The sequence below is a fragment of the Cucurbita pepo genome, chromosome 7 (assembly GCF_057944985.1).
Source record: "Cucurbita pepo subsp. pepo isolate OVF chromosome 7, ASM5794498v1, whole genome shotgun sequence".
NCBI lineage: Eukaryota > Viridiplantae > Streptophyta > Magnoliopsida > Cucurbitales > Cucurbitaceae > Cucurbita > Cucurbita pepo.
In genome coordinates this window covers 11342595-11353197 of record NC_141804.1, presented here as the reverse complement: position 1 = coordinate 11353197, position 10603 = coordinate 11342595, and the positions used below count along the sequence as shown (strand labels likewise).

Below are 10603 nucleotides of genomic sequence, written 5' to 3'. Positions count from 1 at the left end.
GAATTATTCGTATCTTATCATGAAATTTATCTTAAATAGCTTTTTTATTCTATGTAGTTTACAATATTACCCATGGTTTTTTTTTTTTTTCCCAAAATTGAACACTTCAAAATATATATATATATGGGTCATTGGGTATTCTAGAAATGCTCAAGGCTCGTACTACTATATTTTTCAAGTTAAGGCAAGGGATTCCTGTACAGCTGATGACGACATTGCAACTCGAGACCATAACACATGCATAGGATAGTGGTATAGCCTCGCGCTACTATATTTTTCAAGTTAAAACAAGGCATCCTATACGATTGACGACTGCATTGCAACTCGAGACCATGACACATGCATAGGATAATGATATTTATTTTCTTAGGCTTAAGCTAAAATATGATGTTTTTAACTTAAACGCTTATTTATTTTACTTAGGTGTCGTTTTAAAAATGTTTTCGAAACACGTAAGTCCATGACTGTGTTTTAAGATATGTTTAAATTAAGTAAAAAATTTCAGGTCGTTACTATATATATATATATTTACATTTTGTTTCGCTCCTTGTCAAATAAAAAAAAATTACACCTTTAGGCTTTAATCTCTAAATTTTTAGAAAAATATCTAATAGATTTTCGATTTTAATATTATGTAATTTTTATATTTAATAATTTAAATTTTTAATTTTATGTCTAATAAATGATTAATTTTATAAATTATTCAGGTTTATGAGATTAGGATTATAAAATTAAAAGTTTAAATACGAAATTAATGCAAATTTAAAAGTTGAGGGGTAAATTTGTAACTTTAAGGAGGGTATTTATGTAAAATTGTCGTCTAATTCACCTGTTAAGGACGGCGGCAAAATTCAAAAGTGGGTCCCTTTTAATTTCCATTTTAATTTTTCATTTATTCAAATATTCCAATATTCCGAAATTCCAAGCAATCCGGAGAAGCAAAGGCGCTCAACGGCGGTTTTAAGATGCAACTCAGTGGTGATTTCATTACACATTTTGTTTGAGCTTCCTTCCGATCTCTTGCTTTCCTCCGGCGACAATGGCGGCGTTCCTCAGAAGGCTTGTAACTGCTGCTCCAGCTCTACGCTACAATGCATTATGTGGCCAATCAAGGATTGAGTCCTCCAAGTTCAGGTTCCCTATTGGAACCATCACTGCAGTTACCGGCGGAATCTCGTATATGTTTTACGCTTCGACTTCGAATTTGGTAACTTATCTCGCTTTCTCTTGTTTTCTTTTCTTCTGAGCTGTTGAGAATCAAGCTGTTCTGTTTTCTGTTTTCTGTTGTATGTGCCGCTTATAACGCTCTTGAATCTTGATGATCCATTGCTGAGGTTGATTGTGTTGAGTTATTGTGTTCTTCCTTATGTTCGTAATTTGAATATGATGGATTGGTTTGTCACTTGTCCTCGTGATTGCGATTATGGTATTCGTATCCAGTGAGCTTACTTTTCGTCATTTGTTCCTCTCATTCCGTTATCGCGGCGTGTTTTTTCTTACGAGTTCGGGAATCTAATGAACGTATAGGATGAAGAATCTCTTTGAAGCTTAACTTCCTATTGGTAAATTTGTTTACACAGGTTCATCTCGCTCCAAACTGCGAAGAGGATGGCCAAAAAGTTGGTCAGTGTGTCTTATTCGCTCGTTCTTTAACAATTTTATGATCAAAGAAAAGGAAATTTGCTTACGAGTTTTAGTATGTCTCTCTGAAGTTATATGAAGGAGCAAATCTCTTTATGATTATACTCTAAAACGCACTGAGAATTGAAAACGACATTTATTTAATTTACAAATCTTTTCTTATGTTTTATAATCCATGGAAATGGTTTTGTGAATTTCCAGCACTCAAGCCAGATAAATGGATTGAATTCGAGCTGCAAGACGTTGCACGTGTTTCTCATAACACTAATTTATACAGGTACAAGATTTAGGATGCCCGTTTTTATGGTTCTTCAGTAAGATAATGAAACCATCTATTTGTTTTATATTACTTGTTTTAGTTCAATAATTGTGGAGTATTGGATTGAATCGGTACTTAATGCATTATCCATTTGGGCATGTTTGCATTGACTACTTTTTGTTATTTCAATTTGTAGTTTTCTTGAAGAGGAGTTAGATTCATCATTACTTCCTGTAATTTTAGATTTTAGGGTATGAAATTGTGTTGGGGTTGGATTTTAGGGCACAATATTTTCTAATATACACTGTGGCAGATTTTCATTTGATCCATCTGAAAAATTGGGGGTGGATGTTGCTTCATGCATCGTTACAAGGTATGTTTCTCTTTCCTGAAAGATGGTTATTATTGCTAAGTTAAAAGGAATATGCTTCTTGGTTATTCATTCCGGTGCATTGTTGTAACCACAGAGCTCCAATTGATAAAGACGAACAAGGGGAAGTAAAATACGTTGCACGCTCGTAAGTCTTCTTGTTCAAGTATTTATCTATATGTGATTATTGCAAACTTGGTGTTAGTAAATTGGCGTTTTCGAGGGTTTGGCATAGTTATAGAGGCTTTAGAATTCAGGCAATTGATTATGGAGTGAAAATACTCACCTCCTTGGGAAGTTGAGATTTCCAGTCTATTCCATGTTGTATGGACAAAACAATATTCCCAGTTCAAATCTTTCTGATATTCCAATCTATTTATATCATCTTCTTGTTCACCATCAACCCAACCCCTCTATTTTATATTACTCGACCTTCATGAAGTTGTTTTATTAGCGAGTCGATTTAAAAAAAGAAAAAGCATCAAGATGAGATTCAATTGAATGTATTGATGTATATAATGTGATCACTTTTGTCCAGTTATACACCTATATCAGATCCCGAGGCCAAGGGATACTTTGATCTACTAATTAAGGTATAGTGTTCTTCATGCTGCCGCCTATATTTCCTCAGTTGGATATCTACTTATCCTTTTGGAGACAAAATTTCTTTACAAGTGTGAATGTGTTTTAAGTTTTAACGAGTTTGTGGTTTCTTTCGTGAATTTTGCAGATATATCCTCAAGGAAAAATGACTCAGCATTTTGCTAAATTGAAACCTGGTGATAAACTTGAAGTGAAAGGGTATTTTTTTTATTTATATTGTCTTCGTCGTTACCTCCAGGTCATGTATTGTATGTCCTATGTGACTCTCTTTTCCTTAAATTGCTTTGCAGACCCATTCGAAAGCTCAAATACTCTCCAAACATGAAGAAACACATTGGCATGGTAAAATGAATCATCTAAGATTGCTTGTGAAAATATAAGTACACTTATAACTGATCTCCTTCCCATATCATCATTTGGTTGTCAATGTTATGACCATAAGCAACTTTTATTTTAAATAGAAAAAAGTTCAAGATTACATTTAACTTTTTTATATTTTTATTGGCAAGCAGATCGCTGGTGGCACAGGAATTACTCCCATGCTTCAGGTCATTGATGCTATAGCAAAAAACCAAGATGACATTACACAGGTGCGCAATGATCTTTTCTTGCATAGTTTCCGGACTAAGCCAAAAGTAACCAGTAAAGTCGAAAACCAAGGTTCCTGTATTTTCCCTTTCATGATATTTTGTGCAGTTCATTACATAACAACCAAGAATATGTCTTTCTTCAATCACTTATTTATCTTTCTTTGAACAAATAACAAAAATTTTCATTGATTTAGTGAAAAGGTCCAACGGAGAATCAGTACTCTCTGTCAATCCCCTGTTTGAAGCTTGGGGTAATTTACCCAATTGGAAAAAATAACAAAAGAAGAATAATTGTGAAAAGCATTTCATAGAGAAAACATGAAGTACTCTGAAACTTACCTTATTCAACCATTTCATCCCACTGATTTTTTTTCTATTACAATTCCACCATGCCACACCTTTGACTGCAATCATCCATAGAATTTTGGAACTTTATTTTCTCCTTAGCCAAGAAAAATTCCCAGCATTTTGGGCATTAAAGCAGCATTTACTTCGAACACTGTAATGTAAGAACTCGGGAAATATAGATAATGGACACTAGTTGGTTTTTCAACCTACCTTCATTTGTGCAGTACAAGCACACAACTAGTTCAACTATAACTTTTTCATCATTGCTTGAGCATGCCCCTTAATGATTACAGGTCTCGCTGATTTTTGCGAATGTGTCTGCCGATGACATATTGCTTAAAGAGAAACTTGACAAACTTGCAGCTTGCCACCCAAATATAAAGGTATCATCTGTTTCAGTATTGAAGAGTTGCTGTACTATTTAGAACAACGATGTCCTATCAAATGGTCGTAAGATGACATATTTGGAACCTAGCTTAAATATCGTGCAATAAGTGAAATAGAGCATGAGAATAATTAGAAACCAAAACAATAATAATGATGATGATGTTGTTGAAGATAAATAGAAAACTTGGCCAAAAGGATCAAAATTTGTTTCCGTGTGCTGAAGCATGTGTTAGGCATCGAAAGGATACCAAAAAAGATAATATTTATTATGAATAAATCGTTATCATAGGATGCTGCATCATAGTGCATGCTATAAGATTAGATCTTTGTTTAACATATCAGAATAGAAGTTCATATTTTGAAATGAAACCCGCCAATATGTCCAGAATCTTTACATTTACTATGAGAACGATTTAATCCTTTTCCCTTTTTTGTATGCTTGTGTCAATTATTTTTTTTCCGACGTCTTTGTAAAAGTGATGGGCTCTATGGTAATAAAAATGTAGGTATTCTACACTGTTAGTAATCCACCAAAGGGTTGGAAGGGAGGGAAGGGACATGTATCAAAGGATATGATCATCAAATGCTTACCTTCCCCTGGAAATGACGCACTAATCCTCGTAAGTGTTTGTTGTTGTTGCCGTAATACTTCAGTACCTGATAATCTTTGCCGTTCATGTCTATCTCAATGCGATATGATCAATAAGAACCAGCCTACAAGTCATTTTCCTCGAGTGGGAAGGAAAATAAAAAATAGTTTTACAAACTTGTGTTGCCTCTTCTAATCTAGGATTCTCGTTATCACAATAATATGTCGAAGCATGCTGTTGAATACCAGTTGGGTCATTTAAATATGCTTCCCTTTTTCGGGTAATCCTTCGTATCATGTATCATCTAGATCTGTATGTAAACTATATCGAGCATTGCCTGCAGAGCTAGGCATATAGGTGTTGTAACAGTCTAAGCCCACTACTAGCAGATATTATCCATTTTGGCTCGTTATATATCGTCGTAAGCCTCACGATTTTAAAACTCATCTACTAGCAGACAATATTTACTAACGTGGGCTTAGACTGTTACAAATGGTATCAGAGTCAGGCGACGATGTGCCAATGAGGATGCTGACCCCCAAAGGGGTGGATTGTGAGATCCCACATCGGTTTGAGAGGGGAACGAAGCATTTCTTACAAAGGTGTGGAAACCTCTCCCTCGTAGACGCGTTTTAAAATCGTGAGGCTGACGACGATAAGTAACAGGCCAAAGCGGACAATATCGACTAGCGGTAGGCTTGGACTATTAAAGTCTTCCTTTTAGTTATTTCTGGGACAATCCAATTATGTCAAGTAGCTCCATAAAACAATAGCACAAACAGTATTGTTTATTTGCCATGAACTTGGGGGAATATGTACCAACTTTTCATCCTTTTTTCTTAATTCTGATAATTGTGCTACCTACAAATTCCTTTCATGCATTGGAAGATAAGGCATTCATAAAGTCCCTCCCACACCCATATAGTTTTGTGTGCATATTACATACATTTGGATAGATACATAAATGACTTTCTTCCATGCGTTCAGGTATGTGGTCCACCAGGCATGATGAAACATATATGTGGGCCGAAGAATAAAGATTTCACACAGGGAGAGGTATCTTATTATATATGGGCTTTTCAATTGGCCAATCATTAACTTGAATTGATTCATCGACATTACATATTAATATACAATTGTTTTACTGCTTTCTTGCAGCTTGGTGGCTTACTTAAGGATCTTGGATATTCTAAGGATATGGTTTTCAAATTCTAAGAAGATTGGCGTACAATTTTGAGGTATTGACGTATAATCTTTGTGCGAGGAATTTTTTTTCTGAAGCATAGGTACATTTGCGTCATTCGATCAAAATTTCAATGCAAACTAATTTCAAAAGTGTTCATTAGATAAGTTAATCTTTTGGTTCAGTTTATGTTGTTGTTTTATACTTTTTCTTCAAGTGTATAACACCTAGGTGTTTGTTCCACGTACCGATGTTCGAGTGAAATAGCAGATCAGTCGTCTATTTTAGTTGCTTTTATTTAGAAATGATTTTGAAATAGTTACCATTGATCGTGTCAGGTTTAATATTTAGCATAGCTTAGATCAAAGCAAGAGAACTAGCGATTTCTCTAGAAATATTGATCATCTAAACTTTTGCTTACATAGATAGTAGAAAGTGAATCTTAGTGACTTTTCATAATACTTTTCAACTGTTAGTATTGTTCTTTTGGGCTTTCCGTTTCGAGCTTCCTTCGAGGCTTTAAAACGGGTCTGCTAGGGAAAGGTTTACACACCCTTACAAAAGGTGTTTCGTTCTCTTCCCTAACGAATGTGAGATTCTCACATAAATAGAGCTAGGGAAAGGTTTACACACCTTACAAGAGGTGTTTCGTTCTCTCCCTGACCAATGTGAGATTCTCACATAAATAGAGAGACGATGATGTTGTTAGACGAACACGACTCTCCACAATGGTATGATATTGTCCAATTTGAGTAGAAGCTCTCATGGCTTTGCTTTGGGCTTCCCAAAAGGCATCATACCAATGGAGTTAGTATTTCTCACTTATAAACATGATCATTCCCTAAATTAGCCGATATGGGACTTTCATCATCCAACACCTTCCCTCGAACAAAGTGCGCCTCCCCTTAATCGAGGCTCGACTCCTTTGGAGTCTTAGTCATTTTTTACTGCCTTCTAGGAGGCTTGGCTCCTTTTTCTTTTCGGAGTTCTTTGTTTGATATTTGAAGATTTACCATTCTATTGGCACGACTAAGTTTAGGGCATGGCTCTGATACCATGTTAGACGAACACGACTCTCCACAATGGTATGATATTGTCCATTTTGAGCCGAAGTTCTCATGGCTTTGCTTTGAGCTTCCCAAAAGGCCTCATACCAATGGAGTTAGTGTTCCTCACCCAAAAGGCCTCATACTAATGGAGTTAGTGTTCCTCACTTATAAACTCACGATCATTCCCTAAATTAGCGGATGTTGGACTTTCATCATCCAACAAATGTCTCCATAGCATCATTTGGTTGAATGCTTGCATACCTCTCGTTCCTTCCTAACTTTAGGATTGAAAAATGTGGGAAGAAATGGAACTATATAAAGTATTAGGACAGTTGAGAATTTGAGAAAGACTCTCATTTGAATTAAGGGAAGAAATAATAAGAATAAATTGGTTTTGTACAATATAATAAAAATTGCCTTTACATTCATTCAGTAGCTTTCTGAATTTTAGTTCTAAATAATAAAATATATAATTCCTCCATTGAAAAGTATAGGAAGCAACCTGTTGAATGGGTCACAAATGACCCGAAACTTGAGCCCACAATACAATGCCAGGCCGGCCCATGTACTTTGTCAAATTCCTGCATTAGGCCCAATTCAATTAATTTTTTTTTATTTTTTTTTATATATAGATTAAAAAAAAAATATTTTTTTTTTAATTTCTTTCGGGTTTGAGCACTCTTACCCCTTTAATTTTATGTCTAATAAATTCGTAACATATTATGATTTTTTTAAAAAATTAACAAAACTATTAGAAGCTTTTTCAGTTATCGAATCGTATTAGACAGAAACCTAACAATACAAGAGGGACTAAAACAACTTCTCAAAATCATTTTTTTTTTTATTACGATTCAATCTCGATCTCAAAATTTCCAATACCCTGATCGGTTCTCATCTCTTAACGAATCTTCGTGATATTAATTTAGTAATAAGGGAAAATTTTAGAATATGATTGAAAAAATTAAAAATTATTAAGCAATGAAGTAATGCACATGGATTACAAGAAAAAGGAAGGACTCCATTTGAATGAATATATCAAATTGTTAGCTTAAAATATGTGCTAATCACTATGTGTTTACTCATCTAAACACATGCCTTGTCGGATCCTTTTCCAATTGGCCACTTCAATTATGTCTCCAAATGCTCCGATTTCGATTTTTTTTTATTTCTTTCCTACAATTTTCATTCTCGAAAAGAAAAAAAAACTATGCCCGTTTGAAAATTATTTGATTTCAATAACATTCGTTCGTGTTACGAGACCCAGTTCTTTTAATTTTTCAAAAATTTGAAATCCGTTAACGATTTGCGAAGCTAAAAAAAAAGAAAGTTTGTCGATATAGAACAATACATTACCTTTTTGAGATTGAAAGCCATGAGCTTTGAGCTGAGCTTCTCCAAGCTGTCATAGCTCCTCCTTGCACATCTAAAGGCCTGAATTTGCATCATCTCAGGCATGTCTGATACCAATACCTTCACTTGAAGAAATGAAGCCACTGATCCCAAGTTTGTTTCCACATGGGAAACTGACTTCCTACCCTCAACCACCATCTTTCTCCCCTCCGTTCCCCCGCCTCCGCCTCCGTCACCGTCCCCACCGCCCTTCGCTCCTCTCGACCCGCCATGTTGATGAACGACTTTCTTACTCTTCCTACCCAACCAATTATACTTGTAAACAGATGCTTTATCCACTGAAACAGACTCACATGCTTGTACGTCACGAGCTCCATCCCGAGACTTGTAAAAGGACTTGAATCCTCCTTTCATTTGCTTGTTTAGAGTAGCCATCACGATCTCGAGAGAGCATAGTTTGGTTCATCAACTATATAAAGAAAAAAAGTGGTTAAATGATTAGGGAAGTGGTTGGGAATAATCAAAAGAGGCAAACCATGTGTTATTGCCTTCCATCAAGGATAGTAAATTGGTTGTGAAAGATTTGAAATATTTTGTTCTTTGTGAGCTTAAAAAAAAAAAATTAATTTAAAAAAAAAAAACACCTTATTTGTAGGGTAAGGTACCCTTTAAACTATAGGGTTGGTTGGTTTATTTGTCCATAGAAAAGAAAGGAGATTTCATTTTAAATTAAATTAAATAAAATATGCTTCCCAAAAATCAAAATTGTTCACACTTTGGAGACCATAGAATATGTTGTGAACCCAGAAAAACATGTTTCTATAATTAATATATATATAAATATTCCACCTTGGAAGTGGCTCAGTCGAAGGTAGGGTCCAGCGGCTGGAAAGAGCATCGCATGTCGCGCGTGGTGCCTGGTGTGCCCCCGGCGGTCCTTGAAAATCTGGAGGACCGAGTGCGTCTCACGCCTGATCGTACTCATAATCGCATCAGATCTCCAAGGTGAATAGCCTCTGGTCAATGGAACAATGTAGGCAAGGGAAGTCGACAAAATGGATCTGTAACCTTGGGAAAAGAATTGACTCTAAGGGTTGGGTACGAGAGCAGTCCTTGAAGCAGCTCAGCCGGAGGTAGGGTCCAGCGGCTGGAAGAGCATCGCACGTCGCGTGGTGTCTGGTGTGCACTAAGCGGTCCTTGAAAATCTAGAGGACCGAGTGCCTCCCACGCCCAGTCATACTCATAACTGCATCAGGTCTCCAAGGTGAATAGCCTCTGGTTGATGGAACAATGTAGGCAAGAGAAGTCGGCAAAATGGATCTGTAAGGACTGTAACCTTAGGAAAAGGATGGGCTCTCAGGGCTGGGCACGAGGGTCCCAGTACCGAACCTGTCGGTTGTTGGTGGACTGCTCGAGCTGCTCCCGCGGCAAGAGAAGGTCACTGCGTGCCGGCCTGGATATATATATAATAAAATATTTGGGTAATATGTTAAATTATTATTATTATTATTATTTTATATCGAATCGAAATTTAAAAAATTTAGTTCGATTATTTTAGGTCAACTATTACGAGATAAGGTATCGAACAAATTTAAAATGTTTATTACTATTTTTTTTTTAATGGAACAAATTTAAAATTAAATGTTTAAAATAATTGATTAGCTTGTCTGCTAATAAATATTTTAACCTAAAAAATAGTCTTTTCCTTAATAATATAATACAAAACGCCGCCGTATAGGTAGGCTATAACATGTGCTTTCCCTTTGTTTATCCAACAAACCTATTCTAAAAAAGAAAAAAAATTATATTTAATTTATTAAAATACAATGCCTTTTATGTCATTATGTGGGAAATTATTGCTCATAGAAAGGGAAATTTGAGGCCAAAAGAAGATTTCATAATTGATGGGTTTTTCAATTTAGTCGGATATTAATAATTTATAGTACCTGACTTAACGATAATTGACATGTATTTCTTTTTCGAACTCGGGAGCTTAAATTCCTTACTACTCTTAAGATACATGAATGAATCGAGACTATACTTAAATGAGAATGTGTAACGCCCCTGATCCACCGCTAGTCGATATTGTCCTCTTTGGGCTTTTCCTTTCGGGGCCCAGCGTCCTTACTGGCACACTGCCTCGTGCCTACCCTCGTTCGGGGAACAGCGATAAGGCTGGCACATTGTCCGGTGTCTGGCTCTGATACCATTTGTAAGGGTGTGGAAACCTTCC

General features: G+C 35.9%; 2 protein-coding genes across 3 annotated transcripts; one reads left to right on the top strand and one right to left on the bottom strand.

Annotated features, from left to right (window-relative positions):
• Positions 1–930: 930 nt before the first annotated feature.
• On the top strand, positions 931–6268 carry LOC111797980 (NADH-cytochrome b5 reductase-like protein). The gene is made up of 13 exons (XM_023680902.2): positions 931–1207; positions 1581–1623; positions 1843–1918; positions 2214–2273; positions 2368–2418; positions 2809–2863; positions 3001–3071; positions 3164–3215; positions 3386–3463; positions 4105–4194; positions 4705–4818; positions 5776–5844; positions 5947–6268. Exons 1-13 carry the CDS (start codon positions 1040–1042, stop codon positions 6001–6003), a joined length of 984 nt encoding a protein of 327 aa, XP_023536670.1. The 5' UTR covers positions 931–1039; the 3' UTR covers positions 6004–6268.
• Positions 6269–7400: 1132 nt separating this feature from the next.
• Positions 7401–9740, bottom strand: LOC111799067 (uncharacterized). 2 transcript variants are annotated; one of them, XM_087125669.1, is made up of 3 exons: positions 9220–9740; positions 8374–8839; positions 7401–7601 (listed from the first exon to the last, which is right to left on the bottom strand). In XM_087125669.1, the coding sequence occupies exons 2-3, from the start codon at positions 8803–8805 to the stop codon at positions 7446–7448; spliced, it is 588 nt and encodes a 195-aa protein (XP_086981795.1). In that variant the 5' UTR covers positions 8806–8839; positions 9220–9740; the 3' UTR covers positions 7401–7445. The 2 variants fall into 2 exon arrangements, with proteins under 2 accessions (XP_086981795.1, XP_023538230.2); XM_023682462.2 differs by lacking the exon at positions 9220–9740 and having other exon boundaries at positions 8374–8992.
• Between the last annotated feature and the right edge of the window lie 863 nt (positions 9741–10603).

Coding starts and splice junctions, on each gene's coding strand:
- LOC111797980 (XM_023680902.2), top strand. CDS start 1,040: ATGGCGGCGTTCCTCAGAAGGCTTGTAACTGCTGCTCCAGCTCTACGC. Junction 1,919..2,213: donor CATAACACTAATTTATACAG/GTACAAGATTTA, acceptor ACACTGTGGCAG/ATTTTCATTTGATCCATCTG. Junction 2,419..2,808: donor GTAAAATACGTTGCACGCTC/GTAAGTCTTCTT, acceptor ACTTTTGTCCAG/TTATACACCTATATCAGATC.
- LOC111799067 (XM_087125669.1), bottom strand. CDS start 8,805: ATGGCTACTCTAAACAAGCAAATGAAAGGAGGATTCAAGTCCTTTTAC. Junction 7,602..8,373: donor TGGCTTTCAATCTCAAAAAG/GTAATGTATTGT, acceptor GGCCTAATGCAG/GAATTTGACAAAGTACATGG.